We start from the raw sequence: 17,532 nt of genomic DNA on the forward strand, positions 1-17,532 counted from the left end.
GGGAGACTGGGAGCAGCAGGCTGGAGAAGGGGTGGGAATTGGGAGCTCTCTTTTGGGGACACCTGTGAGATACACAAGTGGAGATTCGGCTAGGAAATCGAGCGTGAGACTGGAATCCAGAGGAGAAGTCAGCCTTTATTTAACTAATCCTTGTTTCTGAACGCGTTTGGTTTTTCTTGATTTTTTTCCCCTGTTATGCTATCACTGTTACAAAACAGCCTCATACATACGTCTAAATATGTGTTCTGTTTATTATTTCCTTAGGATGTGCTTTTACACGTGTGGGTTATGTGTCACAGTTGTATTCTCTTGTACAGCTTTAGTTGTTGATTGCACACTATCCACGTTCCTTAATATACCTGAGGACTCAGAGACAGTAGAGAAATGGGACAGGGCACAGCCCTGGGCAGATACTGTGTGGAAAAAATAAGTGAACTGGCCATTTTCAGATTGGTCTTTTTGAATTCAGTCTCCCAGTTTTACATATATTCATTTCTGAGATTGATTCTTTTACTTTTTTGGGAGAGGAAGTGTAAAAAAAAAGAGTGCACCATACTTCAAGAGTAAGTATTACATTAGAACCTGACTTTTCAGAGCTTCAGGAATGAGTTACTTGAGGTAGTTGTACAGTGATATTGACAGAAAATCACAGCCAGACAAAATGGTTTCAGATTTTGTTCTGCTCTTTGCACATTGCTGGTGGAGATGATTGTTGTTGGTCCTTGGTAGTTTGAAGAAGTGATCAGTGTCCTTTTCTTACTGAGAGAAACAAGAAGTCCTATCTTGGGGAAAAGGGGGAACTGCAGCAGTTAGAGCCCTCCGTCCAAAACCCACTAAACTAAAGTTGCTTCAGGGAAAGTGAGTGTCTTCCTTATATAGGAATACCACCCCCATACTTCATGTCTGCCTCTTTTTGAGCTGGAGAAAGGCTAACGAGGTCCCAATCCTAAGAGCTGTGTACACTTCCAGTCGGTGAGCTTTAAAGACTGAGTTTGACTGTAGCACAGTGTTGCAGAGCTGTAGCCCTGCAGTCACATCTGGTCTGACCCTCTACCCCACCACTCACTAGGTCCCCAGCTCCCACAGTATTCTTTCTACTTGACTTTGGTTTTGGTAACTACTTGATGTTATATATTTTTGTTTGTTTGTTCTTCTTTCTTTCCTGGAAATCTCCGTAAGGTCAGCGATGTGGTTTGGTTAACTGCTGTATCCCTAGCACCTAGAATAACATCTGGCCCGTAATTGGTTCTTGTTAATCAATGATTACCAAGTGAGTGAATGAAGTTATTTAACCTTTTGGTGCCTTAGATTTCTCAGCTGTTAGGCAGAGATGATGATGTTAGCATCCCCCTCATAGGGCTGTTGTAAAGAATAAGTGAAATAGTAAATGAGAGGAACCTCGCACAGTGCCTGGCACTCAGTTTAGGGCTTAATAAAGGGGACCTAGCAGCCCTCATTGGCTCGTGGAATGTGGCGTGCCTCAATGAGTGAGGGGGTGTATTTTGGTGATACATTCCACTACTGGAAACTTGAACAGCAGATGTTGAAAAAACTTACGTGTGGTAATGATGCAGTGTAGAATCTGGATTCCTTCTCCTTTCTGTATATCTACATCAGAAGGGTGTGTGGTGCTCTGTCATTTATACACCGGTTTGTTGTGGAGTTAACAAATAATCAAACCCCAGACAGCTGTCACATCCCATGCCCTGGTGCAGCCCAAGCCTAGTACATGCTGCTTTTCATCATCGCTTACATAGGAAGCCCCACAGAAGGGCTTCATGTGTTCATACTGTTCACCAGCACCCAGCATAGTGCGCAGTGAGTATTTATTAAACGAATGAATTAACCTGGGGAGACCTTTCCCAAGCCCCTTCATGCCCAGCTGTTGAGAAAGAACTTTGGTGCCAGAGAAACTCTAAATCTCGTTAGTCTCATTGCTGTACTGCTTATTGGGTAGCACCTCCCTGTGTGGGGAACCTTCCTCTCAAGATCAGAAACATGAGTGGACTCTTGAAACTTAAGTGGTGGTTCATTTCTTCTCACCTCTGCTCCAAAGGGACAGTATGATTTGGTCAAATGCCTGGCTCCCATTCGAGACCCCAAGACGGAGCAGGATGGGCATGATATTGAGAACGAGTGTCTGGGAATGGCCGTCCTGGCCATCTCCCACTATGCCATGATGAAGAAGATGCAGTTGCCAGAACTTCCCAAGGACATCAGGTAAACCTTCCTGCTGGCTAAAGAATTGATTGTGGGGATGGTGTTATTTTTGTATGTTTTCATACATCTCGGGTTTTTTGTTTTTTGTTTTTTGTTTTTTTTGCGGTACGCGGGCCTCTCACTGCTGTGGCCTCTCCCGCCGCGGAGCACAGGCTCTGGACGCGCAGGCTCAGCCGCCATGGCTCATGGGCCCAGCCGCTCCGCGGCATGTGGGATCCTCCCGAACCGGGGCACGAACCCGCGTCCCCTGCATCGGCAGGCGGACTCTCAACCGCTGCGCCACCAGGGAAGCCCCTCATATATCTCAGTTTAACTACTGCCAGCTTTTGGCTGACTACTGCTCTCTGCAGAGTGCAACTCATTTTTAGAATACTTATGAAAGGTAGCACAATTACAACTGTGTCCTGATTTTGAATGTTGGCTGATGACCTCAGAAATTTGTACTAGGGTGACAGTTCTGAGCTGGGGTGCCAGTCAAATGAGTGGCCTGCATGCCCTCCCCCTTCCTCTCTGCCCATGCTGGGCATTGCCATCTATCACTGAACTTTTTCCTTTTGTGCTGGATCTGTCCTAAAATCCTTCTCAGTATAGTTCTACAGGCAGCTGCTTTCGTTCCCAGCCAGAACTAGTTCACTAGAGAGCCATTAATTCTGATGTGAAGCACGATCAACTGTTACCTTAAGAAAACTGTATTTACTTAAAATTATCATTTGTGATCAAGTCTTTGTGAAGGAATATTCAATCTGCATAACTCCCACCCATCTATGAAATATAATTTTTAATTTATTTTATTTTTTTGACCGCACTGTGCCGCATGCGGGATCTTAGTTCCCCCACCAGGGATCAAACCTGTGCCCCCTGCAGTGGAAGTGCAAACTCTTAGCCACTGGACCACCAGGGAAGTCTGGAAATATAATTTTTAAATCAGTGAGCTATTGTGATTGTCATAAGACAGTCTCATTTTGAAGAGGGAATTATTTATAGTGGTGTTATTTGTGATAGGTGGCATGGATCTCCTCATAAGGTTACTTCTTGTATCTCCTTGCCCTTGACCAGAGTCTGGAGCAGATCACAAGTTGCTCCTCAGAAATGGAGGGACTGATAAGACATATGCTGTTCTGCTACTTTCTCTGTTTTCTGTGGCTTTTGCTCTGGGCACCTCCTCTTTATTTTTTCATGAGGCTAAAGTAAAAAATGATAACTCTCCTCTGATTTTCCTCTCTATTACAGTAATCTAAAAAATTACAATATTTGTTGGGGATAAATTTCAAACTCCACAGTTTTCCACGGTTGTGAAACCAGCTGTGCGGCAGGGATTTCCCTGTGCCAGGTGCTTTTTCAGGCCTGGGAGTAACAGGCCGACGGGTCTCCCCACTTTGACCCCCAGTGGACTTGTTCTCTTTTTCTTTGGTGTACATACTCTTCTTAAAGCTGGCTCCTGTTCTAGCAGTATATCCGTTTGCTGAGATTCTGTTAGTCATAGATACTCTCTCATTAGCACCTGGATGGGTAACTAATCTTTCAGTTTACTTGTTGATCCATTTAATATATCTGAGACATTTGCACATGGCAAACACTAAATCTTTTGTATTTAATCAGCTTTTATGGGTTTTTCCCATTTCTTATAAAAGTAGTTTTTGATCTTTATAGGAAAACTGTAAAATAGGTAGGCAAGTAGAGCATACAAAACATCTTCCATCACTCTTGACACCTTCCAGATGGCTTTCTAACTGATGCTGAATCTTAGTAACTGTGTTTATGTGAGCACCAGTGTGCACGGGAACAGTGACACTAGCAAACAAAAATACAGATAAGTGCATTTTGCTGCCTGCCTTTGTGACCCAGAAAATCTGATGATTCCTGTAGGAATTTCCCATTTCAGTAAAATCTGTGGAACATGTACTTTTCTCTTTTCTTTCAGTCCCTGTTCACCTCAATCTCCTTACGATTATCATCCTCAGAGTTTTACTCCATCTAAGACCCTCTGGGAGTAGACCCTTCTTTCTCATTTGGCAACACAGGGAAGGAAGATTTATAGACTTGGGTTTGTTTCTGCACTATTCTGCTAACCTATACATGAAAAAGAGACTTTTTTTTTTTTTTTTACTTTCAGCTACAAGCGATATATTCCAGAAACATTGAATAAGTCCATCAGACAGAGGAACCTTCTCACCAGGATGCGGATAAATAATGTTTTCAAGGATTTCCTAAAGGAGTTTAACAACAAGACCATTTGTGACAGCAGTGTGTCCACACATGACCTGAAGGTGAAATACCTGGCTACCTTGGAAACTTTGACAAAACATTATGGTGCTGAAATATTTGAGACTTCCATGCTACTGATTTCATCAGAAAATGAGATGAATCGGTTCCATCCGAATGATAATGGAAACATTCTCTGCTATGAAGTGATGGTGACTGGAAATCTTGGAATCCAGTGGAGGCAGAAACCAAATGTAAGTGCTGACAGGTGGCTGATCAGAACAGAGCATCCTGTGTCACATGGTGTGTTCCGTGTATTCTGTTGGGATTATCTCTTTGCATGTTCATCACCCCTGTCAGCTGAGTTTATTTCATGGACTAGAGACCATGTATCATTCATCTTTTATTGTATCCATGTAGCAGTAGATCTAAAATAAATATTTATTGAGTTCTGTAGGGAAACAGAAATATAATAACAACATATACAATATGTAATAATATAGTAATAACAGCAGACATGTACCAAGTGCTTACCATGTACCAAGTACTTTTCTAAGCATTTTACGTGTATTAACTCAATTATTCCTTAAAACAAATCTATGAGAGATACTACCATTTTTCCTTAAAACAAATCTATGAGAGATACTACCATTTTCCCTATTTTATAGATGAACACAGAGGCACAGACAAGTTAAGAAGCTTGCCCAAGGTCATAACTAACTAATAGTGATTATGCCAAGAATTGAATTTAGCCCTCTGGTTCTGTGAAATAGAGTAATTTTTCTTGCAGTTTGGAGCTTCTTTTTGAAGTGTTTGTTGGATGAGGCAATAGAGCAGAGTGGTTTAAAAGCATGGGTTTTAAATCTAAATAGATGTGGTTCAAATCCTAGCTCCACTGTTTATACTCACATGGCCTTGGGAGGGTTACTTCACATATATCAGCCACATATTATTCATCTATAAAATGGCGATACTTAGTGTATTACCTCATAGTGTTGAGAGAACTGAATGTCGTTTAGCACAGAGCTTGGCATATGATAAATGTTCAACAAATTATTATAGCTGCTATTACCATCATCATTATTATTGTAAATAATAATAATATTGAAGTAAAGGTGAGATTTACTTTCTACTCCTATTTTATTTTCATGCTAAAATAACAGTGCCAAACACTTATCAAGTGTTTTCTGTGTAGTGTGGGTACTGTGTTAATAAGAACTTACCTACTGCTCCAAGAGCCTTGTGAAGATGTAAGATCTCTGATTATGGATGAGGAAATGGAGGCGCAAAGAGATGACCTAACTAAGTAACTGGCAGAAGCAGGATCTTATCCCAGATTTTTAGTCTCCAAGACTTTGCTACACAAAATACGTAAGCTTGTGCAGACATGTATGACTCCCTAGGTTATCCAAGCATGGGATTCATACCTTCTCTTGAAAATTCCAACTTGAATATGGCTATAAAGTCAAGACAATCAGTGATAGATTGTAAAAGGAGAAAGCCTATGTTCAAATGGGGGGACCTGATTGTAGATGCGTGTTAGTGAGCAGTTATTTCCGTTCCTGAGTTTGCTTGCACATTATAGATTATGTAAAGAGTTTAGTCAGTGTGTTCATTAAGATCTCTTCCAGGTGTAGGATCCCAGGCATCCCTGATGGGACCAATAGGCCCATGGGGACCCAAATAGGCTCATGGGTGCTAACTCTCCCAGTTCCTCTGTCAATCCAGGCACGCTGGCTTTCTCCTCCTCAGCTTCAGGCCTTCTGTTGGTTTGCCAGGAGAAAATGAGAAATACCAACAGAAAATGAGAAAGCTGACTTCACTTTTATGTATCTTATCAGGTTGTTCCTGTTGAAAAGGAAAAAAATAAACTGAAACGGAAAAAACTGGACAATAAACACAAGAAGGATGAGGAGAAAAATAAAATCCGGGAAGAGTGGAACAATTTTTCTTACTTCCCTGAGATCACTCACATTGTAATCAAGGAGTCTGTGGTCAGCATTAATAAGCAGGACAACAAAAAAATGGTAAGTTTGCTTCAGAAGTGGTTCGGCCTGGGTCTGGTGTTGGGAGGGAGACTTTGCTGAGGACACTTATGCAGCATGTGTTCTTCAGGGTTCCTGTCCCAAAGAGAAAATCTTATGATCATCTTATTTAAGCCAGAAAGTCCCTGTTGCTGACATTGACATTATCAATGTCTGTTTTTAAGTTACTTGGGTACATTCTAGTGCCTTTCTTTGGTCTTCAAATGTGTATCTGCTTCAGGATTTGCTGTCTTCCCAAAGATATTTCAGCATCAATATTTAGTTCACAAAAGTTAGTGGATTTGAAGATCCACATCACTGAGTGTCAGCATTTTCTCCCAAGGGCTCCTGCACAGCCTCTCTGCTGAGTTGTGTGGGTCATCTGGAATGAGGTCGGTGGGAAGCCCCACTTTGCACTTGAGCAGACTGTCCAGCCGGTGGCTCTGGCCACAATGACAGTCCTCATCATGGTGTCAAGCACAGCCAAGTGACTCTCGGACAGAGGAAGGGGTGTTCAACCTCTCTTCCTCTTTTTTTGGTATCACTTGAGGACGTGATCTAGACAGGCAGGGGAAGTCACTTCCCCAGTTTGGCAGGGGAAGTGGGAGTCCTGCCAGAATAAACATGTTTGTGTTGGGGAAGTCACAGCTGACGTCACATGGGGAGGACAGGTGGGTGAGACACGGTGCTCCTCCATGCAGTGAAGGTAGTCATCTAGGGAAATACCATGTTTTGCCTAAAAATTTGCAAATACTTTGTCAAAATCGTAACACTCAGTACTGGGAAAGAATCTGGTGATATGGTTTAGGACAGATGGTCATTCTTTTACATCTAGAGTAACTAGTCTTTTTGATATACCATTTGGGAAAGCAATTTGGTAAACATGTGTTAAAAGCCTTGAAACTATCTATATAATCCCTCCTTAGGAAGTGAGGACCTGTCTTCTAGAAACAATGAGAGATGCAGGCAGTGGTCTATGAATGAGAATGTTTATCCCAGCAGTATTTACAATGTCAAAATACTGAAACTAACCTGCATATATGATAATAGGAAAACGAGAGAATAAAACACAACTCATCTGAGTAGTAGAATATTATGTAAACGAATTGCTGAACTAAAAAAAAATCCGGAAAAATGCTTCGTAAATAGAAGAAAGCAGAATATAAAACTATTGGTAGAATGGAACCAATTTTGTTTAAAAAATTTATGCATATACATACACATGCTCTTAGAAAAATAATCAGATATTAACAACTATTTGTTTATGATGGGATTATGAGTGATTTTAATTTTTAATTCTCCCCATCCTCCCCATTTTTTTAAACAATAAAGATACATTGATTTCATTAGAAAACTGTAGTAAAAACGTGAAGGATGTAGAAGAGCCCGTATAGATGTTAGTGGAGAGATGGAAAATGGTGGGAGGGAGAAAATAAAAATAAATGCTATTTATTCAGCATATTATAGATCTTAAGTCATGTTATATGATGTGTCTGCAGTATCTTATTTAGTCCTTACAAAGACCTTAAGATATCAGGATTTTGGCTCCACTTCCAGGGGGGAATCTGAGACTTAGGGAGAGGTGTAGGAGCTTGCACAGGGGCAGCTCCAGCCTGCACTGCTTTGGTTTCCACGGTGTTCTCTTCCCCAGGGACTCTGTAGTGAGGGAGAGGTTGGCCCATTTGTGGTCTGGCTGTCCAACATGGCCAAACCTTGGAGATGCGTGGCAGGGGAGGAGGAACTGCAGCCAGCTGATGCGAGCTTTGTGAGCCTGCCCCATCTGTCCTGGCTGACAGAGTCAAGTCTGGCACCCAGATGGGGCACCTGTCGTCTAAGTCAGTGCTCACCCTGGCACAGGGGCTGGCAGCTCTGTGCCCAGCTACAGTGCTGTGCAGAGAGCAGGGGGAAGGCAAGAAGAAATCGATACCTGATCTCCTCGTTACCTTGTTTTCCTTTACAAATACTAGCCCTGCTGTGTGCCAGGTATTTCCTACCTTAAAGCTTTACGAATACCAACTCTTTTCATTTTCATATTGACCCTATGAGGTGGGTATATTGTTATTCCCATTTTACAGAGGAGGAAACTGAGGCACAAAGAAGTTAAGTAACTTGTCCAAGGTCATACAGCTATTACATTAAATTACTTGAAATTGCCAATATTTGACAATTTTTGACGAATAAAAATGATGATTATATATGCTTAAATGTAATAGCAAGTAGAGATACGGAGATTTGAACCCAGATAAGCTGGCTCCTGAACCTGTGGGTTAACACTGTGTGATGCTTTTTCTTACTTATCTCACTCCTCCATCCCTTCCCAGCCATGGCATTTCCAAGCAGTACTTTGGTTGCTGGTCTTTCAGGAGAGCATGATGCTGCCATGTTATCAGATCATATCTTGATTTATCTCTTCTCTCTGCATCTTCTTGACATCTCCCCTTTCTATTCAGGCTTCTGCTTTCAGAGAACTTAAGTGCTTACGTACTTTTGTTTGTATGTGACTGTGTGAAGGGCTGCCCAAGCCATACCGTCTTGAGTTTGCTCTTTGGGGCTCTGCAGGGAGATGCCAGGTCACACCCAAAAGGAAGCACACTTAGCACAGAGCCTCCTTCCTGAACCGCCATCCCTATGGTAGCCCTCCCTGCCCTCCCTTGGCCTCCTTGTCTCACAACCGCAAAGCACCCTTCCTTTGGCATCATAGCTAACTCGCATTAAGCCCCTTACCTCCATTCTGTCTGGTTGCGTATATCCACCCCTCCCCCCTTCACTGGTCTTCTTGTCTCTGTCTGCTTTTCTCTGCCACCAGCCTCTTTTTTCTCCAGTGCTAAAGGAAAGAGTCATATACTCAAGTGTCATTTTACCCTTCTCTGAAGGCTCAGGTGTTTGTTAATATTCTTGTGAGACAAAGCTCTAAATCATGGCTTTACAAACCTTCCTTCATCAGATGTTCCTGGTTGACCCCGCAGCTCCTCTCACATGGTCATCTCTGCTCAGGGTTGTAAGATCAAGGCAAAACCCCACCTGTCTTCACCTCCAGGCGTTTTTCTTCCTTCCATGGAAACTCCCTCCCTCCTCTTCTTTTACCTTTGCCTCTCCCACTTTGAGTAAGACTCTGTGCCTTCTCCAGACCCTCAAAGGTTCCTGGATTTAATCTAGAAACCTTATCATTGTGTCTGGGACCGTTCCTGGACTAAAATCCAGGAGTTTCACCTTCTAGACCAACTCTGGTTGAGATGAAACCCCTGTGCCCCTGTTTCTTTTTCTGTAACTAGGAATAATGTGTAGTGCCAGGACCAGGGTGCCATCTGCACATTATGTTCCCCCCCACCTCTACTTTTATACCTCTGCCACCTTGATTCAGGCCTCCTCTTCCATCTGGACCGGGTGGCAGCTTCTCCACAGTCTCCTGCCTGCCACAGCTGCCCGTGCACCCCCCCACACACTGTTTCTCAATCTGATAAAAGTTTTGAGGTAAGAGATGAAAGAGTGTGGTGAACAGAGTTATATGTAACTGCAAGGAGTGCAGTTACTATCGACAAAAAGAGCTTCCCGGGCTTCCCTGGTGGCACAGTGGTTGAGAATCTGCCCGCCAATGCAGGGGACACGGGTTCGAGCCCTGGTCTGGGAAGATCCCACATGCCACGGAGCAGCTAGGCCCATGAGCCACAACTACTGAGCCTGCGCGTCTGGAGCCTATGCTCCGCAACAAGAGAGGCTGCGATAGTGAGAGGCCCGTGCACCATGATGAAGAGTGGCCCCCGCTTGCCACAGCTAGAGAAAGCCCTTGCACAGAAACGAAGACCCAAGACAGCCAAAAAAATAAATAAACAAATGTGGGGTTTAAAAAAAAAAGAAAAGAATTAAAAAAAAAAAAAAAAAGAGCTTCCCTTTGGGGTTGTACATTCTTCATTGTGTTGAATATCTTCTCACTCTGTACCTCCCCAGAGAGTCAGCTGCTTAAGATGGCAGGCACGTGATGTAACCATGGGCATTTCTACTCTCTCGCCAGGAACTGAAGCTCTCTTCCCACGAGGAGGCCTTGTCCTTTGTGTCCCTCGTGGACGGCTACTTCCGGCTCACAGCAGATGCCCATCATTACCTCTGCACCGACGTGGCTCCCCCGTTGATCGTCCACAACATACAGAATGGCTGTCACGGTCCAATCTGGTTGGTTCAAAAACATTTTCAGTTGCCTTTGGTGTGAAAAGAACCCACGTGTTAGTGATGGGGAGCGTGTCCTTCTCAGGCATGGGCATCATCAGGCATTTACGCTGAATACTTACTTGGTGCCCTTTTCCATCCCTGCTGTCCTGGTCAGGCCTTCCTGTCATTTCTTACCTTGGTCCTTGCAGCAGCCCCTCACTTCTTCTCCCTTCCTTGGGTGTCCTCATAGTTGAACCCCTCACTTCTCCACAGCTGACCAAGGAGTGCTACACTTCCTAGCCCCTTACTGTGCCAGACGCTCTGGGTGATTCAAGAAAGACAGGGCACAGGTCTTGACAGCAGACGGTGTAGTAACAGAATCCCGAGTCAGCGTGTCCTCCAGTGCCAGAAGGCCCAGTGAAGGTGACCAAGCCTTAGAGTTGGGAGGGGCTTTGCTGGGTATCTCGTCCCACCTGCATCTCAAACACCTCCGGTGATGGGGTACTTAGTGCTTCACTTGGCAGCAAGTAGCTTATAGCTCTGACAGTTACAGACATGTGTACCTTCCTCATAGGGAGTTGAAGTCTGCCTCCCTGTAACTCTGTCTACTCATCTGAGTTCCGCCTTTTGAAGCAACAGGGATTCAGTTTGCTTCCTCTTGCATGTGACCATCCTTTAGGCACAGGAAAACAGCTGCTGTGTTTCTTCGGAGTCTCTCTTCCAGACCGAAATGTGTCTGTGGAAGTATCTCGTCAGCCACCTTTCACATGAAGCGGTTCCCACCTTCTTCCTGATCCCAGTTGCCTTGTGGACAGGCAGTTTGTCAGTGGTGTGGTCCCTGGCCTGAAGAGGCTCACAGACTCACAGGGAGACAGACACACCAAGGAATTGCAGAGCAAGGGTTGAGCTTTATAATAAAGCATGTCCCTCAAATATGCCAACTATAGTTAGGCTTCAGGGCCTTGGCACTTGCTTTTCCCCTTGGTCTGGAAAACCCTCCCTCCAGAATTTCAGCAGTCACCACTTCCTTCAGGTGTCACTCAGATACCACCTAACTGGTAAAGTCTTCCCCAAGCACCTTATATAAAACAACGACACCTCTTCCCCCTCTGCTCCCCGCACTCCCTGACTCCTTCACTCTGCTCTATTTGTCTTCAGTGGCGTTTATTACCTCCTGACATATTAAGTTTATGTACGTGTCCGTTTGTTTCTTGTCTGCCTACCCTCACTGCCCAACCACCAGGGAGCCATTGGTCTCTGCCATTCTCTAACATGTGCTGACCACACAGCCCTCTTTTACCAACACTCAATGAGCAGAACTCACTGGGTGTAGTAACCTCATATGTGGGTTTATTTAGCAGCTGTTTGCTCATTGCCCTCTGTGTGCCGGACTTGTTAGTCCTGGGGACACGGGAGTATAGGATAGGCAGGCTCTCTACTCACAGCTTTCTGATCCTTGATTTCTTTATTCAGTGTTTATTATTCAGTTGTTCACTTATTTATTGAGAACTGTGAGCCAGGCATGCTCTGGTTATTGGGGATGCAGCAATAAACAGAACAACTCCAAGTCCATGCTATCCTGAGGCTTCTGTTCTAGTTGTGCTGCCTGGGATGGGGGCAGAGACTCCTACCACTGCATCACGGGCAGCTCAGCATCCTCAGCCTTGGGGGGAGCTCTTCTGGCTAGAGTGGAAGCGGCGTGTGTGGGGAAGTCAGGGACAAGCATATGAGACAAGCTCTCTGTCTCATATCAGAGACGACGGTAGGACCCAGGACAGGTACTGTGAGCGGCCGTCAGACTTGAGGCAGCTCAAGGAAGTGGACATCCCATGGGGTTTAGAGTGCTTCTGTTTGGGGTGAGCTTTCTCTCTTTGCCTCTCTCCCTGTAGCACAGAATATGCCATCCATAAGTTGCGGCAAGAAGGAAGCGAGGAGGGAATGTACGTGCTGCGGTGGAGCTGCACCGACTTCGACAACATCCTCATGACCGTCACTTGCTTTGAAAAGTCTGAGGTCAGTCAAGACAGTGGCTGGGGCCAACCCATGTGGCCACAGGGTGTCAGTGCAACCTCTCATCCAGGAGGACCACCCTTGGGGGATGGGGGTAGAAAAGCCTGGGGCTCTGAGAAAATCCCCGGCTGTTCTGACAGGGACAGCCTGCGCCTCAAAAGGAGCCCCTTCCCAGGCAGCCATACCCCATACCCTTTCATCCTTATGGCCCTTTCTTTCTTCCTGAAAGGGACCCATGGCAGGGGTCCCTGTGCTCTGGAAGGTGGAACACGACCAGAAAACCAGCTCACACAAAACACTCGGTGCCAGGACCATCACAGACCCAGAGCTGTGTCTGGGCATTCACTGGTACAGACTAGCACCAATGAGGCCTGTTGGCAACCTGGCCTAACACAGTTGTCCCCAGATGGTAGGTGCAGACATTTTAACAGACAAATTACTGACATGTGTTTTGACAAGATGTCTGTTAGTGACTCAGGTGTGGTTGGAAGCTGGGAATGATGTGAGAGAAATCCTGAAGCCAAATTGCAAACTTGACCTCACTAGACCACAGTGCTTTGTTATTCATGTAATTTTTTAAAACACAAGAAATGGACTATTTTTTTTAATTAATCAGTCAGTTTATTTATTTATTTATTTTGGCTGCATTGGGTCTTCGCTGCTGCGTGCGGACCCTCTCCAGTTGTGGTGAGCGGGGGCTGTTCTTCGCTGTGGTGCGCGGGCTTCTCATTGTGGTGGCTTCTCTTATTGTGGAGCACAGGCTCTAGGCCTGCGGGCTTCCGTAATTGTGGCACGTGGAATCGGTAGCTGTGGCTCGCGGGTTGTAGAGCACAGGCTCAGTAGTTGTGGCACACGGGCCTAGTTGCTCTGCAGCATGTGGGATCTTCCCAGACCAGGGATCGAACCTGTGTCACCTGCATTGGCAGGTGGGTTCCTAACCACTGCGCCACCAGGGAAGTCCTGGGCTATTTTAAAAGACAAGAGTTTTACAGAATGAGTCCAAATAAATACAGTAGTGTTGTGTGGGTTCACCATGAACTAGGAGAATTGGGGCAGGGGAGGGGCTGCAAGATGAGAGTCAGCATGTTAGCATATTGCAGACCTCAGATGCTGGAAGGAAAAGTACTAGAGAATCTCTGGGGCTGGACTCAGTCAAGAGTGGAAGAGGAAATGGCAGAAGGAACTCAGTGCTGCCAGGAGTCATAGGTGAAGTCTGTAGGGGCCACTGCTCGCCTGGGGTGCTCCTGTACAGCTCAGCCTTGTGGCTGATAACGGGTGCAGTGGCTCAGCACTTGGCAGGCCTGTTGCCTTGGCAGGATCCCTTTCTTCTGCGTTCCATCAGTCTTTGGAGGAAATTTAATATTTTTATCACAGATGTGAGCATGAGACGGCCCAACCACCTTTTGAGGTGGAATTGACCTGTGCTGTACTGAGAATGTCAGTGATTCAGTAACATAGTCTACCTGGTATCAGATTACCTGGGGAAAACAGGAGCCATAGATAGGATTACTCCTACTATTTATTTTAGCTCACCAGACACTGTGCTAAGCTCTTTTCCTGTATATTCTCATTTAAGCCTTACACTAGCCCCATGAGATAAGGTTGTATTATCCCCATTGAACAGATGAAGAAGCTGAAGCATTAAGATTTTAAATATCTTGTCCTAGTTTACAGCATGAGTAGATCTTTCTGGCCCTCATTCTTTTTTTTTTTGCGGTACGCGGGCCTCTCACTGTTGTGGCCTCTCCTGTTGCGGAGCACAGGCTCTGGACACGCAGGCTCAGCGGCCATGGCTCACGGGCCTAGCCGCTCCGTGGCATGTGGGATCTTCCCAGACCGGGGCACGAACCTGTGTCCCCTGCATCGGCAGGCAGACTCTCAACCACTGCGCCACCAGGGAAGCCCCTGGCCTTCATTCTTAACCACTAAAATACTAAAATAGTTCCCTTTGTACAGAAGTTGTCATGAAGGAAAACTTCTGCTTATACTTCCTCTATGGGGCACCATACAGCTCGGAAACCAGACCAGACAGCTGTCTGCCACCTCCCAGGAGGTTCTTGGAAGAGCTCAGTTTGAGGGAGTTCCTGGATAAATTTTTCTGTAGTACTTATTATTTCATGCATAATATGTGCTAACCTTTATAAAAGTGTTTACTAACGTTTTTACACGGGCCCTGCCATATAATCTTAGCAGCAGTCCTATGAGGTTGGTGTTTTCATGAAGTTCATCTTAAGTGCCAAAATGAAGTGATTCTCTTGTAGAAATCACTGCTGTCAGGTTGTCTCCTTGGTGTTAACTCCCTTTTATCAGTGCCTTCTCCTGGATCTCCTTTATTAGTTATTATTTCATTTACTTATAATAAGCTTTTTTATTAGGGAATAATTTTAGTTTTACGAAACATTACAGAGATAGTACAGAGTTTCTGTATGCCCTCTACCCAGCTTCTCCTGTTGTTAACATCATACATACCCATGAGAGATTTGCTTGAGCCCTTTTTAAAACAAATCCTTTCTGATTATTTTCTTGAATGGCAGTTGCTGGGTGTCCAGAAGCAGTTCAAGAACTTTCAGATTGAGGTGCAGAAGGGCCGCTACAGCCTGCATGGCTCAGACCGAAGCTTCCCCAGCCTTGGAGACCTCATGAGCCACCTGAAGAAGCAGATCCTGCGCACGGACAACATCAGCTTTGTGCTGAAGCGCTGCTGCCAGCCCAAGCCCCGAGGTCAGTCTCTTCAAGCCAGAGCCAGGCTGCATCCCCTCGTGATGCTCTGAGACCCAGATCAAACAAAAGATGCTGGGTGCTTTGAAGAAAGTGGTCTTTCCCCCACAGTTTCTAGGTGTTTTTCATTAAGTTTTGTTACAAGTCTGTCTCTGACGCACATCCCACTCCTCAGGTGTCAGCATTTTCTATAGAAAAGACATACACCTTTTCTCAGTATCTTAATTAAGCTGCCGAAAGAGGCATGTTTAGGATTAGTAAGCAGAAATTTACTTCTTTCTTCCTTTTGATAAAATGTCTTAAGTTGCCGTCAGTGGTTTACCTGTCTGAGAGATGATCCTGGCACATCTTCTGTGGGCCAAGAACTATGTTAGGTGCATAGAGTCAGAAATGCATGAGACTCAGTCTCTGCGCCCCAAGGGTTTCTAGCCTAATACAGAAAATGTTACAGGTAAATGAGGCCACTGTAGCGTGTGATGGGTGTTTAAATCAACATGCACACACACACACATATTAGACCCTGGGGTTGCAGAGAAGGAGATGGTCAAGATCCCTGAGTCACATAGCGTGGAAGGCTACACAGAGGAGGTGGATCTTGAGCCAAATGTTGGACAGTGAACAGGAGGTGGCCAGTTAGATAAGGGCATTCCCAGCACGCATGTGCAGGGCAAAGCAGCAGGCCAAAGCAGGGGCTGCAGAAAGGTTCTAGAGGACTAATGTGTTCAGTGAAGTTAGAAAGAAGGGAAAGGGGAGACTGAGAGAGCAGAGATTTGGGACCATGGGAGGCCTTGGATGCCATGCCAAGGAGCTGGGACTTTATCATGCAGGCAGTGGGGAGCCATGGGTGGATCACAGAGTAAATTGGATAGGAGAGGTGAGGAACTTGGCGAGGAACTTGGCTGCTCTTTTTTTTTAAATTGAAGTATAGTTGATTTATGGTGTTGTGTTAGTTTCTGGTGTACAGCAAAGTGATTCTCATATATATATACACACACACACACACGTACATATATATATTTTCAGATTCTTTTCCATTATAGTTTATTACAAGAGATTGAGTATAGTTCCCTGTGATATACAGTAGGACCTTGTTTATCTATTTTGTATGTAGTAGTTTGTATTTGCTAATCCCAAACTTAATTTATCCCTCCCTGCACTCCCTTTCCTTTTTGGTAACCAGAAGTTTGTTTTCTACGTCTGTGAGTCTGTTTCTGTTTTGTAAATAAGTTCATTTGTATCATTTTTTTAGATTCCGTATATAAGTGGTATCATATGATTTTTCTCTTTCTCTGTCTGACTTCACTTAGTATGATAATCTCTAAGTTCATCCACATTGCTGCAAATGGCATTATTTCTTTCTTTGTTTATGGCTGAGTAATATTCCATTGTGTATGTGTGTGTATGTATTGTGTGTGTGTGTATATATCACATCTTCTTTATTCCGCTGTCAGTGGACATTTAGGTTGCTTCCATTTCTTGGCTATTGTAAATAGTGCTGCTGTGAACATTGGGGGTGTGTGTATCTTTTCAGATTAGAGTTCTCTCTGGATATGTGCCAGGAGTGGGATTGCTGGATCATGTGATAACTCTGTTTTTGGATTTTTTAGGAATCTTCGTACTGTTTTCCATAGTGGCTGCAGCATTTACATTCCCACCAACAGTGTAGGAGGGTTCCCTTTTTTTCACACTTTCTCCAGCATTTATTATTTGTATTATTACTTTTTGATGATAGCCATTCTGACTGGTGTGAAGTGATACCTCATTGTAGTTTGATTTGCATTTCTCTAATAATTAATGATGTTGAGCATCTCTTAATGTGCTTATTGGCCACCTGTGTGTCTTCTTTGGAGAAATGTCTATTTCGGTCTTCTGCCTATTTTTTGATTGGGTTTTCTGTTGTTACTGAGTGGTAAGAACTGTTTATATATATTTTGGAAATTAAGCCCTTGTTGGTTGCATCATTTGCAAATATTTTCTCCCAGTCTGTAGGTTGTATTTTCATTTTGTTTATGGTTTCATTTGCTGTACAAAAGCTTATAGGTTTGACTAGGTCCTATTTGTTTATTTTCGCTTTTATTTCTATTGCCTTGGTTGACTGACCTAAGAAAACATTGGTATGATTTATGTCAGAGAATGTTTTGCCCATGTTCTCTTCTAGGAGTTTTATGGTGTTGTGTCTTATATTTAAGTCTTTAAGCCATTTTGAGTTTATTTT

General features: G+C 44.3%; 1 protein-coding gene across 4 annotated transcripts in view; it reads left to right on the forward strand.

Annotated features, from left to right (window-relative positions):
- The window catches only part of JAK1 (Janus kinase 1), a 139,151-nt gene that overhangs the window by 99,784 nt on the left and 21,835 nt on the right, over window positions 1-17,532 (forward strand). For all 4 annotated transcript variants that reach the window (XM_029227833.1, XM_029227834.1, XM_029227836.1 and 1 more), the window contains exons 6-11: window positions 2,057-2,220; window positions 4,334-4,676; window positions 6,264-6,449; window positions 10,456-10,613; window positions 12,479-12,602; window positions 15,134-15,320. In XM_029227833.1, the coding sequence (XP_029083666.1) occupies window positions 2,057-2,220; window positions 4,334-4,676; window positions 6,264-6,449; window positions 10,456-10,613; window positions 12,479-12,602; window positions 15,134-15,320 (1,162 nt within the window). The remainder of the gene's footprint in view (window positions 1-2,056; window positions 2,221-4,333; window positions 4,677-6,263; window positions 6,450-10,455; window positions 10,614-12,478; window positions 12,603-15,133; window positions 15,321-17,532) is intronic.

Source organism: Monodon monoceros, unplaced genomic scaffold (genome assembly GCF_005190385.1).
Source record: "Monodon monoceros isolate NGI ecotype Baffin Bay Population unplaced genomic scaffold, NGI_Narwhal_1 Super_Scaffold_18, whole genome shotgun sequence".
Classification (NCBI taxonomy): domain Eukaryota; kingdom Metazoa; phylum Chordata; class Mammalia; order Artiodactyla; family Monodontidae; genus Monodon; species Monodon monoceros.